This window comes from Parasteatoda tepidariorum, chromosome 1, assembly GCF_043381705.1.
Source record: "Parasteatoda tepidariorum isolate YZ-2023 chromosome 1, CAS_Ptep_4.0, whole genome shotgun sequence".
Taxonomy (NCBI): Eukaryota; Metazoa; Arthropoda; class Arachnida; order Araneae; family Theridiidae; genus Parasteatoda; species Parasteatoda tepidariorum.
In genome coordinates this window covers 16,625,112-16,646,208 of record NC_092204.1, presented here as the reverse complement: position 1 = coordinate 16,646,208, position 21,097 = coordinate 16,625,112, and the positions used below count along the sequence as shown (strand labels likewise).

The following is a 21,097-nucleotide window of genomic DNA, read 5'->3' as shown; positions in this document are numbered from 1 at the left end:
AGAGCATTAAAAGGAAAAGGAAGAATTACACATTTTTTATCTTTTTCTGACATTAATGAAATGGAATGGAATCAGAAATAGCAGCTTCATATTCTAGTAGGAGCATTAAAAGGAAAAGGCAGAATTACACATTTTTTATATCTCTTTCTGACATTTAAGAAATGGAATCAGAAATAACAGCTTCATATTCTAGTTAGAGCATTAAAAGGAAAAGGAAGAATTACACATTTTTTATCTTTTTCTGACATTAATGAAATGGAATGGAATCAGAAATAGCAGCTTCATATTCTAGTAGGAGCATTAAAAGGAAAAGGCAGAATTACACATTTTTTATATCTCTTTCTGACATTTAAGAAATGGAATCAGAAATAACAGCTTCATATTCTAGTAAGAGCATTAAAAGGAAAAGGAAGAATTACACATTTTTTATCTTTTTCTGACATTAATGAAATGGAATGGAATCAGAAATAGCAGCTTCATATTCTAGTAGGAGCATTAAAAGGAAAAGGCAGAATTACACATTTTTTATATCTCTTTCTGACATTTAAGAAATGGAATCAGAAATAACAGCTTCATATTCTAGTAAGAGCATTAAAAGGAAAAGGAAGAATTACACATTTTTTATCTTTTTCTGACATTAATGAAATGGAATGGAATCAGAAATAGCAGCTTCATATTCTAGTAGGAGCATTAAAAGGAAAAGGCAGAATTACACATTTTTTATATCTCTTTCTGACATTTAAGAAATGGAAGCAGAAATAGCAGCTTCATATTCTAGTTAGAGCATTAAAAGGAAAAGGAAGAATTACACATTTTTTATCTCTTTCTGACATTTAAGAAATGGAAGCAGAAATAACAGCTCCATATTATAATAGAAGCACTAAAAGGAAACGGAAGAATTGCACATAGTTTATCTCTTTCTGACATTTGAGAAGTAGAAGCAGAAATAACAGCTTCATATTCTAGTAGGAGCATTAAAAGGAAAAGGAAGAATTACACATTGTTTATCTCTCTCTCTGGCATTTAAGAAGTGTATGCAGAAATAAGAGCTTCATATTCTACAGATAAAGCGATTTTGAAAAACATGAGATTTTAAAAAAACTCCATGAAATCCGGCCGTGAATTTAATAAACAAGGTCTCTTTTTTTGTGTAAAAAGCTCATATTCGTCATTGCAAAGAATTTCCAGCAAAATTAGTTCATTTACTGTTGATTTATAATAATCAGTTTTCTTCTTTACGAGAAAAAAAGCTCTCTGCTTGTAATTGTAAGGAACTTTAACAAAATTAACTATACAAAAGAACTAGTTAACTTTTACATAAGAACTATCGCGTAAGCATCATAGTTTGTGTAAGCATAAATTTGTCATATTTACTTTAAAGTAGCTATTGTATCTCATCTTGTGTATCGTCAGAAGTAGTAGGAACATTAAAAGGAAAAATAACACATTCTTTACGTCTTTCTGACATTTAAGAAGTGGAAGCAGAAATAACAGCTTCTTATTCTACAGATAAAGCGATTTTGAAAAATGAGAACTTTTAAGAAAATTTCATAAAATTTGGAGAGTAAGCTAAGAATTTATAAAGCCAGCTAACTTTTTCAAAGAATTTCCCGCAAAATTAGCTCATTTACTGTTAATTTATAATAATCAGTTTTCTTCTTTTAGAGAAAAAACTGCTTGTAATTTTAAGGAACTTTAACAAACTTCGAAAAAAATGACTGTTAGTTCATACGGTTATTATATGAAGCTTCAAAATTCAACTCAAGGATGTAAATAACACCCTTTTTCACGGTGGTTGAAGCCTCAGACTACGGATATACAATTATCGGGTTCGAACCCGGCCTTCGCCAAAGACATATCTCTTGCATTCTTTCTACATTTGTGAACACGCAAAACTTTCACACCTCGGCAGATGACACCACCACACTGTTTCGCCCCTCTTTACCGTTCGCCTTGATTTCTCAAACAAGTCACTCCAGTCTCAAACAAAGACAAAGACCAAACTGATTTTAACTTTTACGAACAATTAATATATTTTAAGAGAGTTAATATACACCGAAGAGCCATTACATTATGACCACCCTCCATCTATAACAATGGGCTCGCCCAGGTTTTGATGGTTTCTCACCCAGGAACAATGTTTTCATAGGGCACATTAGGACCCATAATCCTCATAGAACAATCCCTGAAGTTTGTAAGCTACTTGAACATAGTTGCAGACCAGGTTCACCCATTCATGGCAACAGTTTTTCCTGCGGGGGATGGTGTTTACCAACAGGATAATGCACCATATCATAAGAGTCGAATCGTCGAGGAACATTCCAGTGACTTTCAAGTCACGTCTTGGTCCCCAAATTCACCTGACCTTAATCCAATAGAGCATTTAATTGCTCTGGACATTTGCCTTGATTTTAATATCATTAGACTTGAACTTTTCACCTATTTTTAATGAAAACACTTTTACAGCTGACACCTCTCGACTGATACATTGGAAGCGTCTAATCTCCGTATAAAGATTTCTTTCTTTTCTGAATTTGTTAATTTTGTAAGGAAAAAAAAATCTTTATACGAAATTTAAGTCTCTATAACGAAATTGATAGTTAAATTCATTTCACTATAAAAAGACTCCACTAGTTATAGAGAGAATTCTAACTATATAAATTATAGAGAGACGTAATTATAGAAAGTCACCACTAATTGTAGACTGACTAAAAACTATATAATCCTCAGTTATAGAGAGAGTACTGACTATATAAATTGTAGAGAGACTAATTATAGAAAGTCACCACTAATTGTAGACTGGCTAAAAACTATATAGTCCGCAGTTATAGAGAGAGTACTGACTATATAAATTATAGAGAGACTAACTATAGAAAGTGACCACTAATTGTAGACTGACTAAAAACTATATAGTCCACAGTTATAGAGAGAGTACTGACTATATAAATTATAGAGAGACTAATTATAGAAAGTCACCACTAATTGTAGTCTGACTAAAAACTATATAGTCCACAGTTATAGAAAGAGTACTGACAATACAAATTATAGAGAGACTAATCATAGAAAGTCACCACTAATTGTAGACTGACTAAAGACTATATAGTCCACAGAGAGACTAAAAATAGAGAAACTCCACTAGTCATATACTTCGTTATAAAGATACTTTGCTGCATATCTTGAGTATGGTTTCTGATTGACCAAAAATAAAAATAAAAAGTTAGGTTCTTTTAAATAAACAAAGTTTTAAACACATAAACAGAATAAATATTTTAGTTTTTTTCCTGTATGTTGACAGAGGATACAAATTTAGTTTTTATAGATGGAGCACCAACATTTTCCTTTAAGAATAAATTAAACGCAAACATCAAATAGCAAAATTTCGGTTTCTCGTTTGCGCTTTAAAACACTCTAATGGGAAAAAAAGTGTTTTTTTTTAATAGGCATATTTACATTTAGAGAAATTATTCTGGAGTTTTAAAATTGATTCTTTTTATAAATTTACTTTCTAAAGAATATAAAGAAAAATATATATTAATTAAATATTTTGCAAGCCATCACGTTTTTGTGAAATTAATGCTTACTTTGTGCTCGAAAAAAATTGTTTTTCAATTGGATAATCTTTTAGTTTAGAAAAAAACTGAAACAGTAATTTTTATACCATTAATTTCAACACATTATATGCTTAAATATTAAGGAAAATAAGGAAAGAAAAAATGCAAAAATAATAATTGTGTAAATGTTTAGACACAAAAAGTATTTAAGACTAAAAAAAACAATCTATTCTTGCTATGCAAAATTAATTCTAATTTAAACACTGCATATTTTATTGACATACTGTTATTTATTATTGATTATTAAAAATGCTGGAACATATTTCCTAATTTTTCCTTTAATTGAGTATTGAGCACGTCTACCCGGTCATATTAATAGTCAACAATCTCTCATAAGGCTCCTCCTAGATTTTTTTAAAAAGTTTTAATTATCTTTCCATTTTTGAGGGAAATGTGCGAAAAATTATTGCAAATATTTATCAAGCATAAAGTATTATTTTTTTTTGAAAATAAAAATAAAAAAACAAACAATCTTTTAAAAAAACTTCAAATTAATGAATAAAAAATAGTCTTCAACAATCAGTCATGTTAATAATTAGTCATCAATTATGAACTAGCACAATCAGTCACAATACTGATCACCAACAAAATACCACTCATCATAATTATTATTCCTGGTTAATTTTTATTTTTTCACTTTTGTGATATTAATTAAAGTAACCTCATCTACTTATACAGCATTTATACTTTATATATAAACTATAGCAAGATTCTATATTCTCCAATGAAATTCTGTTTCAATTTTCTTTTTGCCCAGCTTTCACCCCTTACGAATGGCGCGTTTTCTCAGTGAATGGGGAACAATATTAAACAATCAGTCAAGTCAATAATTAGACATCAATTATGAACTAGCTGATCGGTCACAATACTGATCACCAACAAAATACCACTCATCGTAATTATTATTCTCGGTTAATTTTTTTTTCTCTTTTTTGATATAAATTAAAGTAACTTCAACTACTTATACAGTATTTATACTTTATATATAAACTGCAGCAAGAATCTATATTCTCCAAACAAAGTCTATTTAAATTTTCTTTTTGCTCAGCTTTCACCCCTTACGAATGGCGCGTTTTTCTCAGTGAATGGAGAATAATATTCAACAATCAGTCAAGTTAATAATTAGTCATCAATTATGAACTAGCTGATCGGTCACAATAATGATCACCAACAAAATACCATTCAACATAATTATTATTCCCGGTTAATTTTTATGTTTTCTCCTTTTTTAGATAAATTAAAATAACTTCAATTACTTATCCAGTATTTATACTTTATATATAAATTATAGCAAGATTCTATATTCTTCAAACGAAGTCTGTTAAAATTTTCTTTTTGTCCCACTTTCATCCCTTACGCATGGCGAATAACTTCGTGAATGGAGAATAACATTCAACAATCAGTCAAATAATACTCATCAATTATGAACTAGCTGATAGGTTACAAAATTGATCACCAACAAAATAGCACTCATCATAATTAGTATTCACGGTTAATTTTTATGTTTTTTCCTCTTTTTTAGATAAATTAAAATTTCAATTATTTACCAAGTATTTATACTTTATATATAAACTATAGCAAGAATCTATGTTCTTCAAATAAAGTTTAACTTTTCTTTTTGCTCCGGTTTGAGTCCCTTACGAGTACAATTTTTAGCAATTAAGTCAACATTTAGTCACTATAGTTTAGTTAATCAAAAATCATATAACACACAATCATAACTATATTTTCCAGTCTTTTGCCATGTTTGAATCAATTTTTAATAAAAAATGAAACAGAATTAAAGATTATGGAAATTTCTCAAACATGCACTACCATATGTAAAAAAAAATAAATAGCAAACTACACCAACTGCTACTTCAATCTAATTCTGATTCAAATCGTTTTTCTGTCATGCCGCGGAAGAAGAATGTTCTAGCAACACACTCTTCCGTTCTTTGCGAAAAGTTCTAAATTGGGTGCTAACTTGTGAAAAAAAAAAGAGAGAGAGGAAGAAACGAATAAAAGAAATGAAGTGAAGTAGTAGGTAAGAAGAACGTGATTACGAGCTTAAAGTTTTGAAGAAAACGTGGATCCCTTACAGATTTTCTTTCACTTCATCTTAAGAGAGAAAACGAGAAAAGGTTGCCAGTCGATTGATTAATGGCTTTCTTTAATTACAAGAACGTATTTCCTTATTTGGAAGAGACTGAAGTTTCTGATTATAAGAGAAACGTGTTACATTTATAAAATCAGGTACACTGTAAATAATTTCGGTACAAAGTACTTTGCGTGCATCATCCGTAAAATTCATTTTTACAGTAAAATTTTATACTATGATTTTCACGGAAATAATTTTTTTATTAGATTGACTCAGTAATTTTAGGGTAATTATTATTGTTAAAATTACGGTATGACGGATTTTTTGTTTCGTAGCATGTCCCGGTAAAAATGAATTTTATGGTAAAAATACCAGAATCCTGAGTGCCGTTACTTTTTACCGTAATTTTTTGCAGTGTATGTAGTGGATTTGACTTCTTGGTTTGACGAATTCTTGTTTTAAAATTAGTGAGCAATAATATATTGTTGTCGTAAGCCATTAAGGCAAAAGGTGCGATGGTTCTAGTTTTCCAGTGGCGCCATCTGTGGCCAAGATTTCGAGTTCTACCACACCCATACATCACACCCTTTAATAGGGTAGAGCCATTCATACAGCCATTCATTCATCCACAGATAGTAATTTTGACTTGAACTAGAGAACGATCAATCTCCAACGCATTATCTCCCAGAGATATAATTTGTTAGGGAAACTTGGAGGACTTTTTAACCCCACGGATTTAACGTGCATAACTCACCATTTACAACTCAGCCGGCTTAATTCGTTCCCCGTTCTCCAGAGCGTGTGCCGAGCACCATGTCAACCAGATTACCCCGGCCCCATAAGACTATTTGTCTTCAATATATAAGAAAAACATCAGAGATTCCTTGATTTATTTTGAATAAATATAATTTACAAACAAGTTTTGGAGTATGCTGCCATGAGAAATGCTTATATTTCAAACAATAAATTGGAATATTTCAGGCTGACTATCAGTAGTAAAATAGTTTTTCAAATCTATTTATAAATCTCACCACAGTTTTAGTAAATTATAATGATTGCAATGAAAATAATATAGTTTATTTGATTGTTAACATCACATTAAGCAACATTAAAATGTATGTGCTGGCTATAGCCAGCTATTGATGATGGTCTATGATGATGCGAAGACAATGCTGGTGCAGGCGCGCATTGCAATATCATAATTTAGATCAGATAGTTATAACCTAATCTTGTTTACATACTATGCACCGTAACTGTTCAACCATGTGTTTCTGAAAACGGAGGGAACTTTTCTGATTCAAAGAACACCAGCGATTAAATTTCAAAGTGGTCGGATTGCTACGCTATTGGTCTAAAATGATATATCACTACGTCTGCCAAGGGAGATGATACGTTTTGGCTGGCGTTTACTTGACTTTGGCTATGAATTTCGTTTTAACGTATGCTCCGGACTTATTTCATTCTAGTAAATTTTCACGCAATGTCAGTATTAAGTTATATTTCAATGAATTTGACTCTATTAGAAATTATCACAAAAATGCGCGAATTGTATATAGTAGTTTTATTTTCATCAGTTTCAATAATTTAAAAACTGTTTATTTAGTCGAATGCATTATACATTCTAACGTTTGCGTCGTTTTTTCTAATGCCACTTGCCAGTCCAAGCAAGCCTACTTGGTGAAACCAAGCGAATTTAATTCAGAGGGTGAGTTTCTTGTTTTTCAATAGCGCATTATACGACCAAGAATACGACTTTAGCCACACATACATTACAGCTAGTTTATAGGGTGGACTCATTCATAGATCCATTCATTCATTGACAGATCATGATTTTGTCCTCTACCAGAGAACGATTCATCCCCCAGAGGTATGATTTGTTATGGAAGCATGGAGGATTTTGTGACCCGACAGATTTAACGCGCACCAGTCGCCATTTACTACATGGACAGTCTTCGGCAGGTGGGAATCGAACTCACGACTTCTAGGACATGGCCCAACTCCCTAACAACCAGGCTATCCCAGCGCCATAACATTTGCAACAGAAACAAACAAAATACTGACTACACTCCGTGTCTTAAAATTTATAAGAAAACTTCATCCTATTTTACTATTACTGTTTTTCTTGCCATCAATGCCTTTTTAAAAATGAAGCTTTCAAAAAGCAGCCTTAACTCGTTACTTACTCAAGAGACATAATGTAGATTCTGTTGCATATATATTTAAGGATATTAAGACACATAAGAGATATTAATACAATGGTGATTCTTTTTAAATATGACAATTCAGACCAAATAATTTCTTCAAATTCAAAGTCTTCAAAATAATCTAAATTTTTTTTTGTATACTTCTTTAGTTACACTTATTAATGTCTTACAGACAGCAGTGTAGTTTATTGACATTTGCTCGAGAAAAAAAAAATGAAATAGATATTCACCAAATCTTGAATGCCAGGAAAATGACATATTAGCTTAGAAGTTTAAAAAACAGTCATTTTAAGTTAATAGTAAGTAACTCAACTTAAGCCTTCATGTTAGATGGACCATAAATTGCTTAAATTAATTCTTTTATCCACTGTAGGAAGAATCAAAAAATTTTTTGTTGCTGATGTGTACAGAATAAAATTGTGTATAATAATCAATCATTAAATAAATAAATAACTTTGATTACATTCAAGCATATTGCAATCATACGTAAAATTGGTATTAGGTTAATATTTTCTTTCCCTCGTTACAGTATTAGCAGTTAAAAAAATTTCTGGTAACACTTCAATGTCCTAGCATTCATATGTCAAGAAAATGACAGCCAGGTAAATGACTAATTCGCCATTTTATAGCATATAACTTTACTTTAATTAATTATTTTGGCCTAAGACGTTTATATTCTGCAGAAAACAACAGGATTTCTTAAAATAACTCAGATAAATCCATGTAGTTTATGTTATTAATGAATTCAAGAAGCCAGGAAAATGACAACACTAAAACCTACTCACCTTGAAAAAAGTTTTGAAATAGATTTTGAACCAGAAAATTAGTTCTTTATTCATGCAATAAGGCATGTTCATATAGGAGGGTATCTAATCTATCTATTAACATAAGATATTGATTGCTGGCTCTATCTGTTTTGGTTATAAACCACTAAATAAAAGTAGCCAGGAAAATGACAGATTTTCTTGGGACAAACAAATTATTGACAGAAAAAAATATTTTAAACGAAGTTTTTGTAAATAATACTCTCTGCGTATATTCTAGAAATGCTTACACCGGTTGAAATAAAAAAAATTAGATATTGAAGAATTTATGGGAAGTTTTGATGCTAGTTATTATTGGAAACATTGCTTGCGACATGCCAGAAACAGGAAACAGGAACAAGTTCAATTAAAATTTTTAACTATACAAAACAGTCAATGCTAGTGCAAAGTCATTTTATAATGCTAACGGCAATGCTATTTATTAATTTTTAAAAAAGTAAAGTTCTTTTAGTATTATATTATTAGATCTTGGAGCAAGGGACAGTGAATTGTTATATTTCGTGAGAATCACCCATATATTAGTTAAGTTACTGATTTAGTTTTTTGTTTTTATATAATTAAACATAGATACTCTAATCAGTATGAATAAACTAGACATGTATACATTGTATTACTATTGATGAAATATATATTACATATTCTTTTGTATGAAATAAACCCTTATGATGGAATAATATATTTTGTGTTAAGAGAATATACTCTCTATTCTTTTAATTATGTATTTTTTTTTATGAANATTAAGTCAACATTTAGTCACTATAGTTTAGTTAATCAAAAATCATATAACACACAATCATAACTATATTTTCCAGTCTTTTGCCATGTTTGAATCAATTTTTAATAAAAAATGAAACAGAATTAAAGATTATGGAAATTTCTCAAACATGCACTACCATATGTAAAAAAAAATAAATAGCAAACTACACCAACTGCTACTTCAATCTAATTCTGATTCAAATCGTTTTTCTGTCATGCCGCGGAAGAAGAATGTTCTAGCAACACACTCTTCCGTTCTTTGCGAAAAGTTCTAAATTGGGTGCTAACTTGTGAAAAAAAAAAGAGAGAGAGGAAGAAACGAATAAAAGAAATGAAGTGAAGTAGTAGGTAAGAAGAACGTGATTACGAGCTTAAAGTTTTGAAGAAAACGTGGATCCCTTACAGATTTTCTTTCACTTCATCTTAAGAGAGAAAACGAGAAAAGGTTGCCAGTCGATTGATTAATGGCTTTCTTTAATTACAAGAACGTATTTCCTTATTTGGAAGAGACTGAAGTTTCTGATTATAAGAGAAACGTGTTACATTTATAAAATCAGGTACACTGTAAATAATTTCGGTACAAAGTACTTTGCGTGCATCATCCGTAAAATTCATTTTTACAGTAAAATTTTATACTATGATTTTCACGGAAATAATTTTTTTATTAGATTGACTCAGTAATTTTAGGGTAATTATTATTGTTAAAATTACGGTATGACGGATTTTTGTTTCGTAGCATGTCCCGGTATAATTGGATTTTATGGTAAAAATACCAGAATCCTGAGTGCCGTTACTTTTTACCGTAATTTTTTGCAGTGTATGTAGTGGATTTGACTTCTTGGTTTGACGAATTCTTGTTTTAAAATTAGTGAGCAATAATATATTGTTGTCGTAAGCCATTAAGGCAAAAGGTGCGATGGTTCTAGTTTTCCAGTGGCGCCATCTGTGGCCAAGATTTCGAGTTCTACCACACCCATACATCACACCCTTTAATAGGGTAGAGCCATTCATACAGCCATTCATTCATCCACAGATAGTAATTTTGACCTGAACTAGAGAACGATCAATCTCCAATGCTTTACCCCAGAGATATAATTTGTTAAGGGAGCATGAAGGACTTTTTGACCCCACAGATTTAACGTACACCAGTCACCATTTACCACTCGGCCGGCTTGATTCGTTCCCCGTTTCTAGAACGTGTGCCGAGCACCATGTCAATCAGGTTATCCCAGCCCCAAAAGACTATATACCTTTAATATAAAAGAAGAGCATCAACGTTTCTTTCATTTATTCTTAATAAATCAAGGAAAGAATAAGCGTTGGAGTATGCTTCAGTGCGAAATGCTTAAATTCCAAACAATAAAATGGAATATTTCAAGCTGACTATCAATAGTAAAATAGTTTTTCAAGTCTATTTATAATTCGCACCACAATTTTAGTAAGTTATAATGATAACAAGGAAAATAAAATAGTTTATTTGATTGTTAACATCACATTAAGCTACATTAGCCAGCTATTGGCGATGATCTGTGACGATGCAAAAGCAATGCTGGAATAGCCGTGCACTGTAATACCACAATTTAGATCAGATTGCTATTACCTAACCTTGTTTACGTTCTATGCCCCGTAACTGTTCAACCGTGTGTAGACTTTTCCGTATCTCAAAATGACGGGAACTTTTCTGATTCTAAGGGAACTTTTCTGACGAGCGATTAAATTTCAAAGTGATTAAATTTTAAATTTCATCACGCCATTGGACGGAAATGATATCACTACGTGTGCGAAGGAAGATGATACGTATTTACTGGCGTTTACTTGACTTCGGCTACAGATTTCGTTTTGACGCGTGCTCTGGATTTTTTATTTCATTTTTGTAAATTTTTACGTAATGTCAGTATTAAGTTATATTTCAATGACTTTGACTCTATTAAAAATTATCGCAAGAATGTGCGAATTCTAAATAGTAGTTTTATTTTCAACAGGTTCAATAATTATAAGAACTATTTATTTAGACGAATGCATTATACATTCTAACGTTTACGTTGTTGTTGTTTCTAATGCTACGTGCCGGTACCAGCAACCAAGCTTACCAAGTACCAGCAACCAAGTACTTGGTGAACCCAAGCGAATTTAAGGCAGAGGGTGAATTTCTTGTTCTTAAATAGCGCATTATAAGACCAAGAAAACAACTTTAGTCACACACACACACATTACAGCTAGTTTATAGGATGGACCCATTCATACATCCATACATTCATAGACAGATCGTGATTTTGTCCTCTACCAGAGAACGATCAATCTCAAATTCAGTACCCCTAAAGGTATGATTTGTTATATGAACTTTGTGACCCAGCAGATTTAACGCGCTCCAGTCGCCATTTACTACATGCAAGGAGAGTCTTCGGCAGGTGGGAATCGTGCTCACGACTTCTAGGTATATGGCCCAACTCCCTACCAACCAGGCTATTCCAGCCCCATAACATTTGCAACAGAATCAAACAAAATACTAACTACACTCGTAGTATTTATATTTATATAAAAATTTTATCCTATTTTACTATCACTGTTTCTCTTGCCATCAATGCCTTTTTGAAAATTGAATGAATTACATTATTTTTTTCTATTGAACAGCTGTCTCTTTTATTTAGATGAAATTTTTTGACATATTAAACTAAAAAACAGATTTGAAAATTAATAAGTAGTTCTATAACATTTCGTTACCAATGATATAACTGCTGTGTGTAGAGATCAATTTAAAGAGGACCATTTTATTGACACTTAAAACTAGAGATGTTTAAAAAGCTCTTCCTTTCCATCCATTGTTGGCTTCCATTTACATCATCGTTATGAATCATGTTTGAAATAACCTTATTTCTGATTTCTCATTTCATTAGTTGGTTTTGACAAAACAGGACCAGAACCAGGGTTCGAAAAACCGCCCGTCCTCGGCAGTCAAAAATTCCTCGTGGACAACAAATTTCTCGAATCCCACGTCCGCGCGGACGGCCATTTTTCCATTAATATTCGTGATACACTTTCAATTTTTGTTATCTTACAAGAGTCTAGCGCCTCACTTCTAAAATGACCCTCTAATCTAGAAATACAGCAACATACTGTGCCTGGTGGAATTAATGTTTTCTCTGTCTGGGAACACTGCAGGGGTTGAAAGAGGCTTTTCAGCAATGAACTTACAAACTGGTGACATTACGTACTGGTCTTAACAATGACATTACGTACTGGTCTTAAACAAGAGTTAAACGCAATTATGAACATCTACCAAAATGGAAAACCACTTTCAGATTTCTGTTCGGTAGCCACTGTAAATCATTGGCTTGATTGTGGAACTGGCAAACATCTATTTGATTCATTTAAAAACCGCAGTACCCTCGAATAAATTGACATTCCAGATAACTTGACCTTTGTCATTTAAATTATTTCTTAAAAGAAATAAATTATTTCAGAAAAGAAATACTAGGTTTTGCTATTAGTAACCTAGTATTTCTTTTATTACTGTATAATGTAATCCTAGTATTTGAAATCCTAGTAACTACTAATTCATTGTGCAATTTATATAAATGTTAGTAATAAATAAGAGAAAATTATATTTTTATTTATTTAGAAGCTACGGGATAGTTTCAAAGGAGGACGGGTACATTGTTGGACAAGCCGTCCTCGGGGACGGGTAAAATTTCTGAGTTTTTTCGAGCCCTGACCAGAACTATTGCATGATAGATACAGAAAGCTTAACAACTGCTTACGTTAGAACGTTACTTGATAATAGTTTGCTGTTGGGGACCCTTCTTATGTTTGGCGATTTGAAAATAGAACAAAAACCATTCACATAGCGTAAAGCAAAAGTTGTGTTAAGGCCCTTTCTACGCTGAAAGACAAGTCAAATTGAAGGAGCTATGGGTGGGAGAATGGGAGGAATAGGCGTGAACATTAGTGGACATAGGGGGTGGAGATATACTGAGCGACCATGGAAGTCCGGGTTACATTTTTTGGCAAAACTCAATATTTAAAGGGTGCGCCAAAAATAGATCACGCAACTACACTTATTACTTTTTCACTATTTTTGGTGTATAAAACGGAGGTAGTGTGATTCCTTGTTACTCCTCTTATTTAATTAATTATTTATTTATTTATTTATTTATTTATTTATTAAGACAGCAAAAAATATCACGGTAACTAGAAATGGGTCTTCAGCAAAACTGAACGAAATTCATCGTCAAAGGAACCCCCGATTCTACACCTTTACGCTGTTTTTTGAAACTCTGTCGCCAAAGAAAAAAAATAGCCATTGCTTAAACGCTTTACACTTGAAACAATGCGATGATCTTAAACTTTATACATAATCTTGCCGTGAAGAATTATCAGGACTTTAGAACAGACTAATAACTAAAATATTTTAAAAGTTATTAAACTTTTTTAAAATCGCCAATTTGCGGACTTTTTTCCACCTAGATACAAATTATCAAAATATCTGCCTGATTCTCAGATTTGCAAATTTTTATGAGCTCAAGTAATGCAGCCTTGGAGTAAGTTTTTAAATATTAAAAAAATTAGATCACAGACTCTTTTATTTTCATAAAACTGTGGCTTTTCTCGATATTGATGTTTTGTGCCATTTTCAAAATAAGCGCTGACTGCGCTGGTTATAGATATAGGCTAAACTTGACCGAAAAGTCATGTGTAACAGTTGCAAACTCACAGCAGTTATAAAAATAGCATATTATTCACAAAAAAGGATCATTTCATGTTACGACGAAGTCTTCGAAAAACAGCCGTAACTCGTTACTTACTCAAGAGACATAATGTAGCTTCTGTTGCATATATATTTAAGGATATTAAGACACATTACAGATATTAATGTATACTAGTTAAGTTACTGATTTAGTTTCTTGTTTTTATATAATTAAACATAGATGCTCTAATCATATGCATAAACTAGACATGTATACATTGTATTACTATTATTGAAATATATATTACATATTCTTTTGTATGAAATAAACTTCTTGTGCCCTTGTAATGGGATAATATATTTCGTGTTAAAAGGATATATTCTCTATTCTTTTAATTATTAATCTTTTTTAATAAAATGTTAGCACAAATATTTATACTATTTACTATTTAAACAAACACATACCTTTATTTTGAAAGTAATAATAAAAATAAATAACTCAATGTTTGTATTTTCTTATTTTTTTCTTTTTCTTTGAAGCAGAAACAATGTTGTGCTAATTCTTACTGGAATAAATACAAATAATAAAAAATAAAACTATATTTTATAAAATATACAATCTTCTAATACAAATAAAAAATATATTCTCGATTCTAATAAAATAAGTTTTCATACAAACAGCATATATTTTTTTCCTTAATAAAATTTACATACACGAAGGTAAGTTGATTTTATGTGTTACTCATATTTTATTACTTCATTTATTGAACTTTTTTGTTTCGTTTATACATACGTTTTAAGAAATATCACATTTATAGAATAAAGTAGCATCCCATTTATTTACCCTTTAAAGTACGAATAGTACTTTACCTAGGTGAGAATCGTTATCTGAAAAACTCAGAAAGATATCATTTATTGAAGTATATAATTTATTATAATTCATAATTATACATTATCATATAATGCATATATTGTTAAATTATGTATTTATAAATTATATTTCGTATTGGATACATTGTATTGAATATATAGAATAGAATTTTTTAGAAATAATAAGCCAAAGTTTTCAATTTATAAAATAAATTCGTAAATATTTAGCATAAGTCCTTAAATTTCAAGTATTTGTCATCACAATTACTTAGATAAAATATGCAGCAACCACTATCTGAAAAAACTCAAAACTATAAGATTTTTTGTTGAAGCATATAGTTTTAATAATTATGAGTTATAATTATAAATTGCATAATTCATAACTGTATTATTATAAAATTAATTTATTGACAATTTGTTGCAGTCATTTTTTTAATAAAAGAAACTACTAACTTAATCACTTACCATAAGTGCAAGTCCTTAAACTACAAATTTGTTGTTCACATTTACTTTACTAATATAGCCGATTATTGTTTTCTAAAGAACTCACATGGGTAAATTTAATAATTTTTATGCCTTTCTTCGTGTTCTATTCGATTAGAAGGTACTTTAAACGTTCCAACAGAGAGCCTTTAAATTGGAGAAAATATATTCGTCACGCATTAATATTACTACATTTTTCTATTAATAAATGAGAAGCAGGGTTGAACTGGTGGAGAAAAATTCTCTTCTTTAAGACAGAGCATTATTAATCTTGAATGGATTTGAGGGAGTGCGCGAGAACTTTTCATAGTTTTCCACTTATCGTCTGCAAGTAATTAAGAGATAAGTTAGCAATCTTCTGATACTTTTCGAGCAACGGTTAATTGCAGAGTATGTGTCTTCTGTTTTGGAAAGATGAAGGGTTATGGGAAATGCGTGAGAGAAAATATACAGATGCAAAATTCATGTTTACAGTTATGCAAATCCAGCGTTACTAGAGATAGTAATATTTTCCGACACCTAGAAATATAACACAATCTGTCGTAATATTTTCCAACACCTAAAAATATTGTATCACGATCGGGCGTAATATTTTCCGACACCAATAAATACGTCCTTTTAGTCGTAATATTTTCCGACACCGAAAAATTACTATATCACGATCGCTCGTAATATTTTCCGACACCTAGAAATATTATATCACGATCGGTCGTAATATTTTCCGACACCAATGAATATGTCACGTTCAGTCGTAATATTTTCCGCCACCAAAAAATTATTATATCACAACCGGTCGTAATATTTCCCGACACCTATAGTTTTAGAGCATCGAAACATATCGCTCCGAAATTGCAAAGTTATAGGATTGAGTAAAAAAATGAAATTTCTCGTTTTTTATTTTAAAATTGCACTTTCTAATAAAATTTGTCCATTTTATTACAGTTTAAGTTGAAAATGGATTTTTATAAATGGGAAAAAAAAGTTTTATGTTAGATGTGCGATAAAAAAATAGTCAGATGCTTTATTTATGATCAGTTAAGAAAACTCAACATTACCTGAAATCTTAATATACAACACCAATAATACAACACTTAATATGTAATAATACAACAGCAAGAACTATAGCATTACGATTTATCTAAATACTGTCCGTCACCCTGAACTGTAACATTATGATATATCGTGATGCTTTCCGAAACCTAGAATTGTTACATTACGATCTATCTTAATACTCTCCGTCACCCGGAACTATAACATTATGATCTATCGTGATACTTTCCGAAACCTAGAATTGTTACATTGCAATCTATCTTAATACTCTCCGTCGCCCTGAACTATAACATTATGATCTATCGAGATGGTTTCCGAAATCTATAATTGTTACATTACGATCTATTTTAATACTCTTTGTCACCCTGAACTATAACATTAAGATCTATCGTGATGCTTTCCGAAACCTAGAATTTTTACATTACGATCTATCTTAATACTCTCCGTCGCCCTGAACTATAATATTATGATCTATCGTGATGCTTTCCGAAATCTTGTTACATTACGATCTATCTTAATACTCTCCGTCGCCCTGAACAATAACATTATGATCTATCGTGATGCTTTCCGAAACCTAGAATTGTTACATTACGATCTATATTAATACACCCCGTCACCCTGAACTATAACATTATAATCTATCGTGATGCTTTCCGAAACCTAGAATTGTTACATTACTATCTATCTTAATTCTCTGCATCACCCGGAACTATAACATCATGATCTATCGTGATGCTTTCCGAAACGTAGAATTGTTACATTACGATTTATCTTAATACTCTCCGTCACCCTGAACTATAAAATTATGATCTATCGTGATGCTTTCCGAAGCCTGCAATTGTTACATTACGATCTATATTAATACTCTCCGTTACCCTGAACTATAACATTATAATCTATCGTAATGCTTTCCGAAACCTAGAACTGTTACATTACAATCTATGGTAATATTTTCCGACACTTAGAGCTTTTACATTAAAATATATCAAAGCAAAAATTCAAAATTTTAATATAAGTATTTATATTATTAATTCAGTATTTTTTACATGAATAATTAATTTACCAGTTTTTATTTATGTGGTTATTTATTGTGTCATGTATTTTCATCATATTATTAGATCATCTTAATTCCTCATCATCTTATTCATTATTTTATTAAATTATGAAGATAAACTATTTCATTATGCAATATTATAATTTACTACCGACCATCACCAGCATTTCGTCGAATCATTTTAATTAAAGATAATTATATTACGCTTTTAAACATTTTCGTCATTCAGCTCTTATGACAATATAAAAAGTAACCTCACCTGTAAGTGATTCTGTTATAGAACAATAAATCAAATTTTATAATTAACTAAATGTTGTTGTATCGGTAAAAACTATCTTGTGCTTTTTTCTCCATTATTCTTATACAAATCAATGTTGGTCAACTCTTTTTATTGTAGATCAATTTGATATGGAATGATAAAATTGATTATCATTAAATTTTTACGTTAATAAATTAAAAATACTTAACTTTTACTTTAAAAGCATAACAGTTTTAACTTTTAATATTGCCCAATTATAGTGTAAAAATTTCTTTCAACATTAATATAATTAAAAACATTTTTCAAATTGTTTCAATATTTGTTACAACTCAATCCTAACCGAAAATGATTTAAACTATGGAATAATTTAGTATTCCTCAATTCTTTCTTTTTAACATTCTCACATTCTAAAGAAGAAAATTATTTTAAATTAACTACGATTTCCACTTGTGATTATTAAAAAAGTTCAATCTATAAAATTATCAAAATTTTTGAGGATAAACATTCTAACCCAAAACCAAAAATATATTTCCAATTCAAATTTCAAAACATTATCCACTTTAGGTTGCATTTCGAGATAAAAGAGAATTTAAAAGAATGAATTTCTAAAGATCTTTTGAAAAGAACTTAGTTTCAACTACGGGATAACCCCTTTAGCAATATCTCTTCTTTTATCCTCTTCTACAGAACTATAGCCTTCGTCGGCAAATAATTGCGCGACAATGTAAATAAGTGGATTCGGCTATATCGTCAGACGATTTCGCTTTTCCCTCCCAACATCCATTGCAACTAAATTTCGATCGACGAAAGACAAACACTTCTCTTTCTTCACTTCAGTTCTGAAAATTGGCGGAACCTCCTCTTTTATTTGCCTTCACTACGACCGTCACGACATAAATCGCTTCGAAGAGACGTCCCCATTAGAATAATTTATTCCCACAGCTCTGTTTGAGAATCGGCCTTTTTTCGTGAGACCACCATACCCGTCTTTAAAGTGATCTAAATTCATTTGGAAGAGGGGGTGGATGGATTTTTCGAGAACATTTGTCCCTCTAAGGTACAAGGAATCGTTGTCTTTCAGGATAGCAAATATTATTCGGGTTTGGTCTTGACAAGTAATAGTAAGTGTTGTCAGAGGTTTTTGTTATTCTTTCAGTTCGGTTTGTCACTTTTTACTTTAAATTGAGATGGAAAAAGAGTGAAATCAAACTTGCCTTCAGTTTTCCGTAAAAAGACTGACAAATACTGACATTTTAATAATTCTGAAGCATAAGAATTGCACAAATGAAAAGTAGACGTGCCTGGTAGAGTCAGAAATAAAGTACTGATAACAGCACCAAACTGCAGAGCTATTAAATAGAGACAAGAAAAAAACGCCCCGAATCGCCCATAACTGATAAACCATTTCGCATAGCAGCATTCAAAGTGACTGTAAAGCTGCACTAAGATGGATGCCTACAGAACAGAATAAAAAGAATTTGTAAGATTTTTAGCAGTAAGAACTGAATATAAGGCGGACATTTATTGTCAAATGTTTGCTGCTTTACGGCGAACAATGTCCAAAAAACTTTTATGGACAAATGGTGTAAAAATTTCTGAAGAAAACGAAATAATCATTAATTAAACTGTACCTATTTTTCTGAAACATGAAAGTGGGAAGATTTAAATAGTGTTAACTATACTAAAATGCTTGTATAGTGTGTTATTACAAAAATTAAACTTAGAAGAAAACCGTTTGCTAGTGAGTCAAGATTAAATCGCAATTATCAACATGAAAAGGTGATTTATTTTTATCTTTTTTTTTTTTGCAAAAGTATTAACCGACATGAAATTCAAGAAAAAAAATATAAAGAAAATAATTAAGACAAAATCAAATGCCTCAATCAACTGCACTGTTACTATGAAGTGAATGGCAACAGTTCAAATTTGAAGTAGCATTAATATGGTGCTAAGGTAAACAATATTATCGTAGTTTTTAAACTTCTACGATACTATGGTTTAACTTGAATGAACAGATGATTCCTTTTACCCTTTATTAAGGCTTTAGAAAATTTATCTATTATATATAATTCTCTTACGTGGCTCCCAAATTTTGGCTGTATTTCTTTTCCGCCGGTGGCAACGTTTGCTTTGTTTTGAAAACACCAAAGCATTCTGCCTTTTAATGATGTGTTTCTGATCTAATATATATAATTCTCTTACGTGGCTCCCAAATTTTGGCTGAAGTACTTTGTACAACTAAATAAGATTCTTTTCACAACAGTTAAATATTTACTTTATTTTCTTCATTCATAGAGAAAACAGTCGGCAAAGAATTCTGTTAGGTTAAAAAACATTTCGCTAAAAAAATAACGAATTCTAAAAGAAATAAAAATAAACAACTTAAAAAATAAAAATGCTGTTGCCAGCCATAGAATTTTTTGAAAGTTAACTTAGCAACATAAATCAAAATGACATAGAAGCGCAACTAGATCAAAATTATGATACCTGAGCGCTTGACGTAACAAATCCTTCAATTCTAAAAGTGTTGTATCGCCAAATGCCCAAATTAACAATTGTGTTCTTAAAGAAATTCTATAAAAAGTTTTAAATAAACAACCTACTTCTACAACTGCTTCTTGAAGAACTTGGCTCATTGATTAAAAATATTGTTTTAATTTTACAGTACTAACTTTACTTCTACTTTCATTATTGCTATGACCCTCTTTCATTACATTTTACAACTTCATGCTAAATTTGAGGACTTTAAGTTGTTTTGTGGTTGAATACTGACATTTAGAAATGTGTACATAAAAAAAATAATATTTAGAGGTTAAGAGTTGCCTCAGAAAAATTTGAATTGTTGACATTGAACTTAACAATGGAAACAATCGTTTTTGTGAAAAATTGAATTGTATTGTTGACATCAAAACTAAAAATATTGTGTTTCAACTTAACAATACTACCTTAATTTATACTTTAGAATTGCCTCGGAGAAATTTGAATTGTTAGCAATGACTTAAACAAAAAGTTTTATTTTAACTGACAAATACTATATTATAATTTTAACTTTTTCTATGACTATACTCATTTTCTTACTCTTTTCTTTGTTTTTTATACATTTTATATTTTTGTGATAAAATAAAAAACTTATAGTTGTTCTGCTTCTGAACACTGATGAAAACACAAAATGATGGGCTTCATCAACAATCAAAAATATATACATTTATTTTACAAATTCCA

General features: G+C 30.7%; 2 protein-coding genes across 2 annotated transcripts in view; one reads left to right on the top strand and one right to left on the bottom strand.

The window, feature by feature from the left end:
* Nucleotides 1-2,449, top strand: part of LOC122270063 (uncharacterized) — a 5,647-nt gene extending 3,198 nt beyond the window's left edge. Inside the window, exon 2 of the mRNA XM_071178428.1 lies at nucleotides 2,279-2,449. Within this exon, the coding sequence (XP_071034529.1) occupies nucleotides 2,279-2,449 (171 nt within the window). The remainder of the gene's footprint in view (nucleotides 1-2,278) is intronic.
* Nucleotides 1-21,097, bottom strand: part of LOC107437287 (tyrosine-protein phosphatase Lar) — a 753,777-nt gene that overhangs the window by 709,747 nt on the left and 22,933 nt on the right. The gene's annotated exons all lie outside the window — the stretch shown is intronic.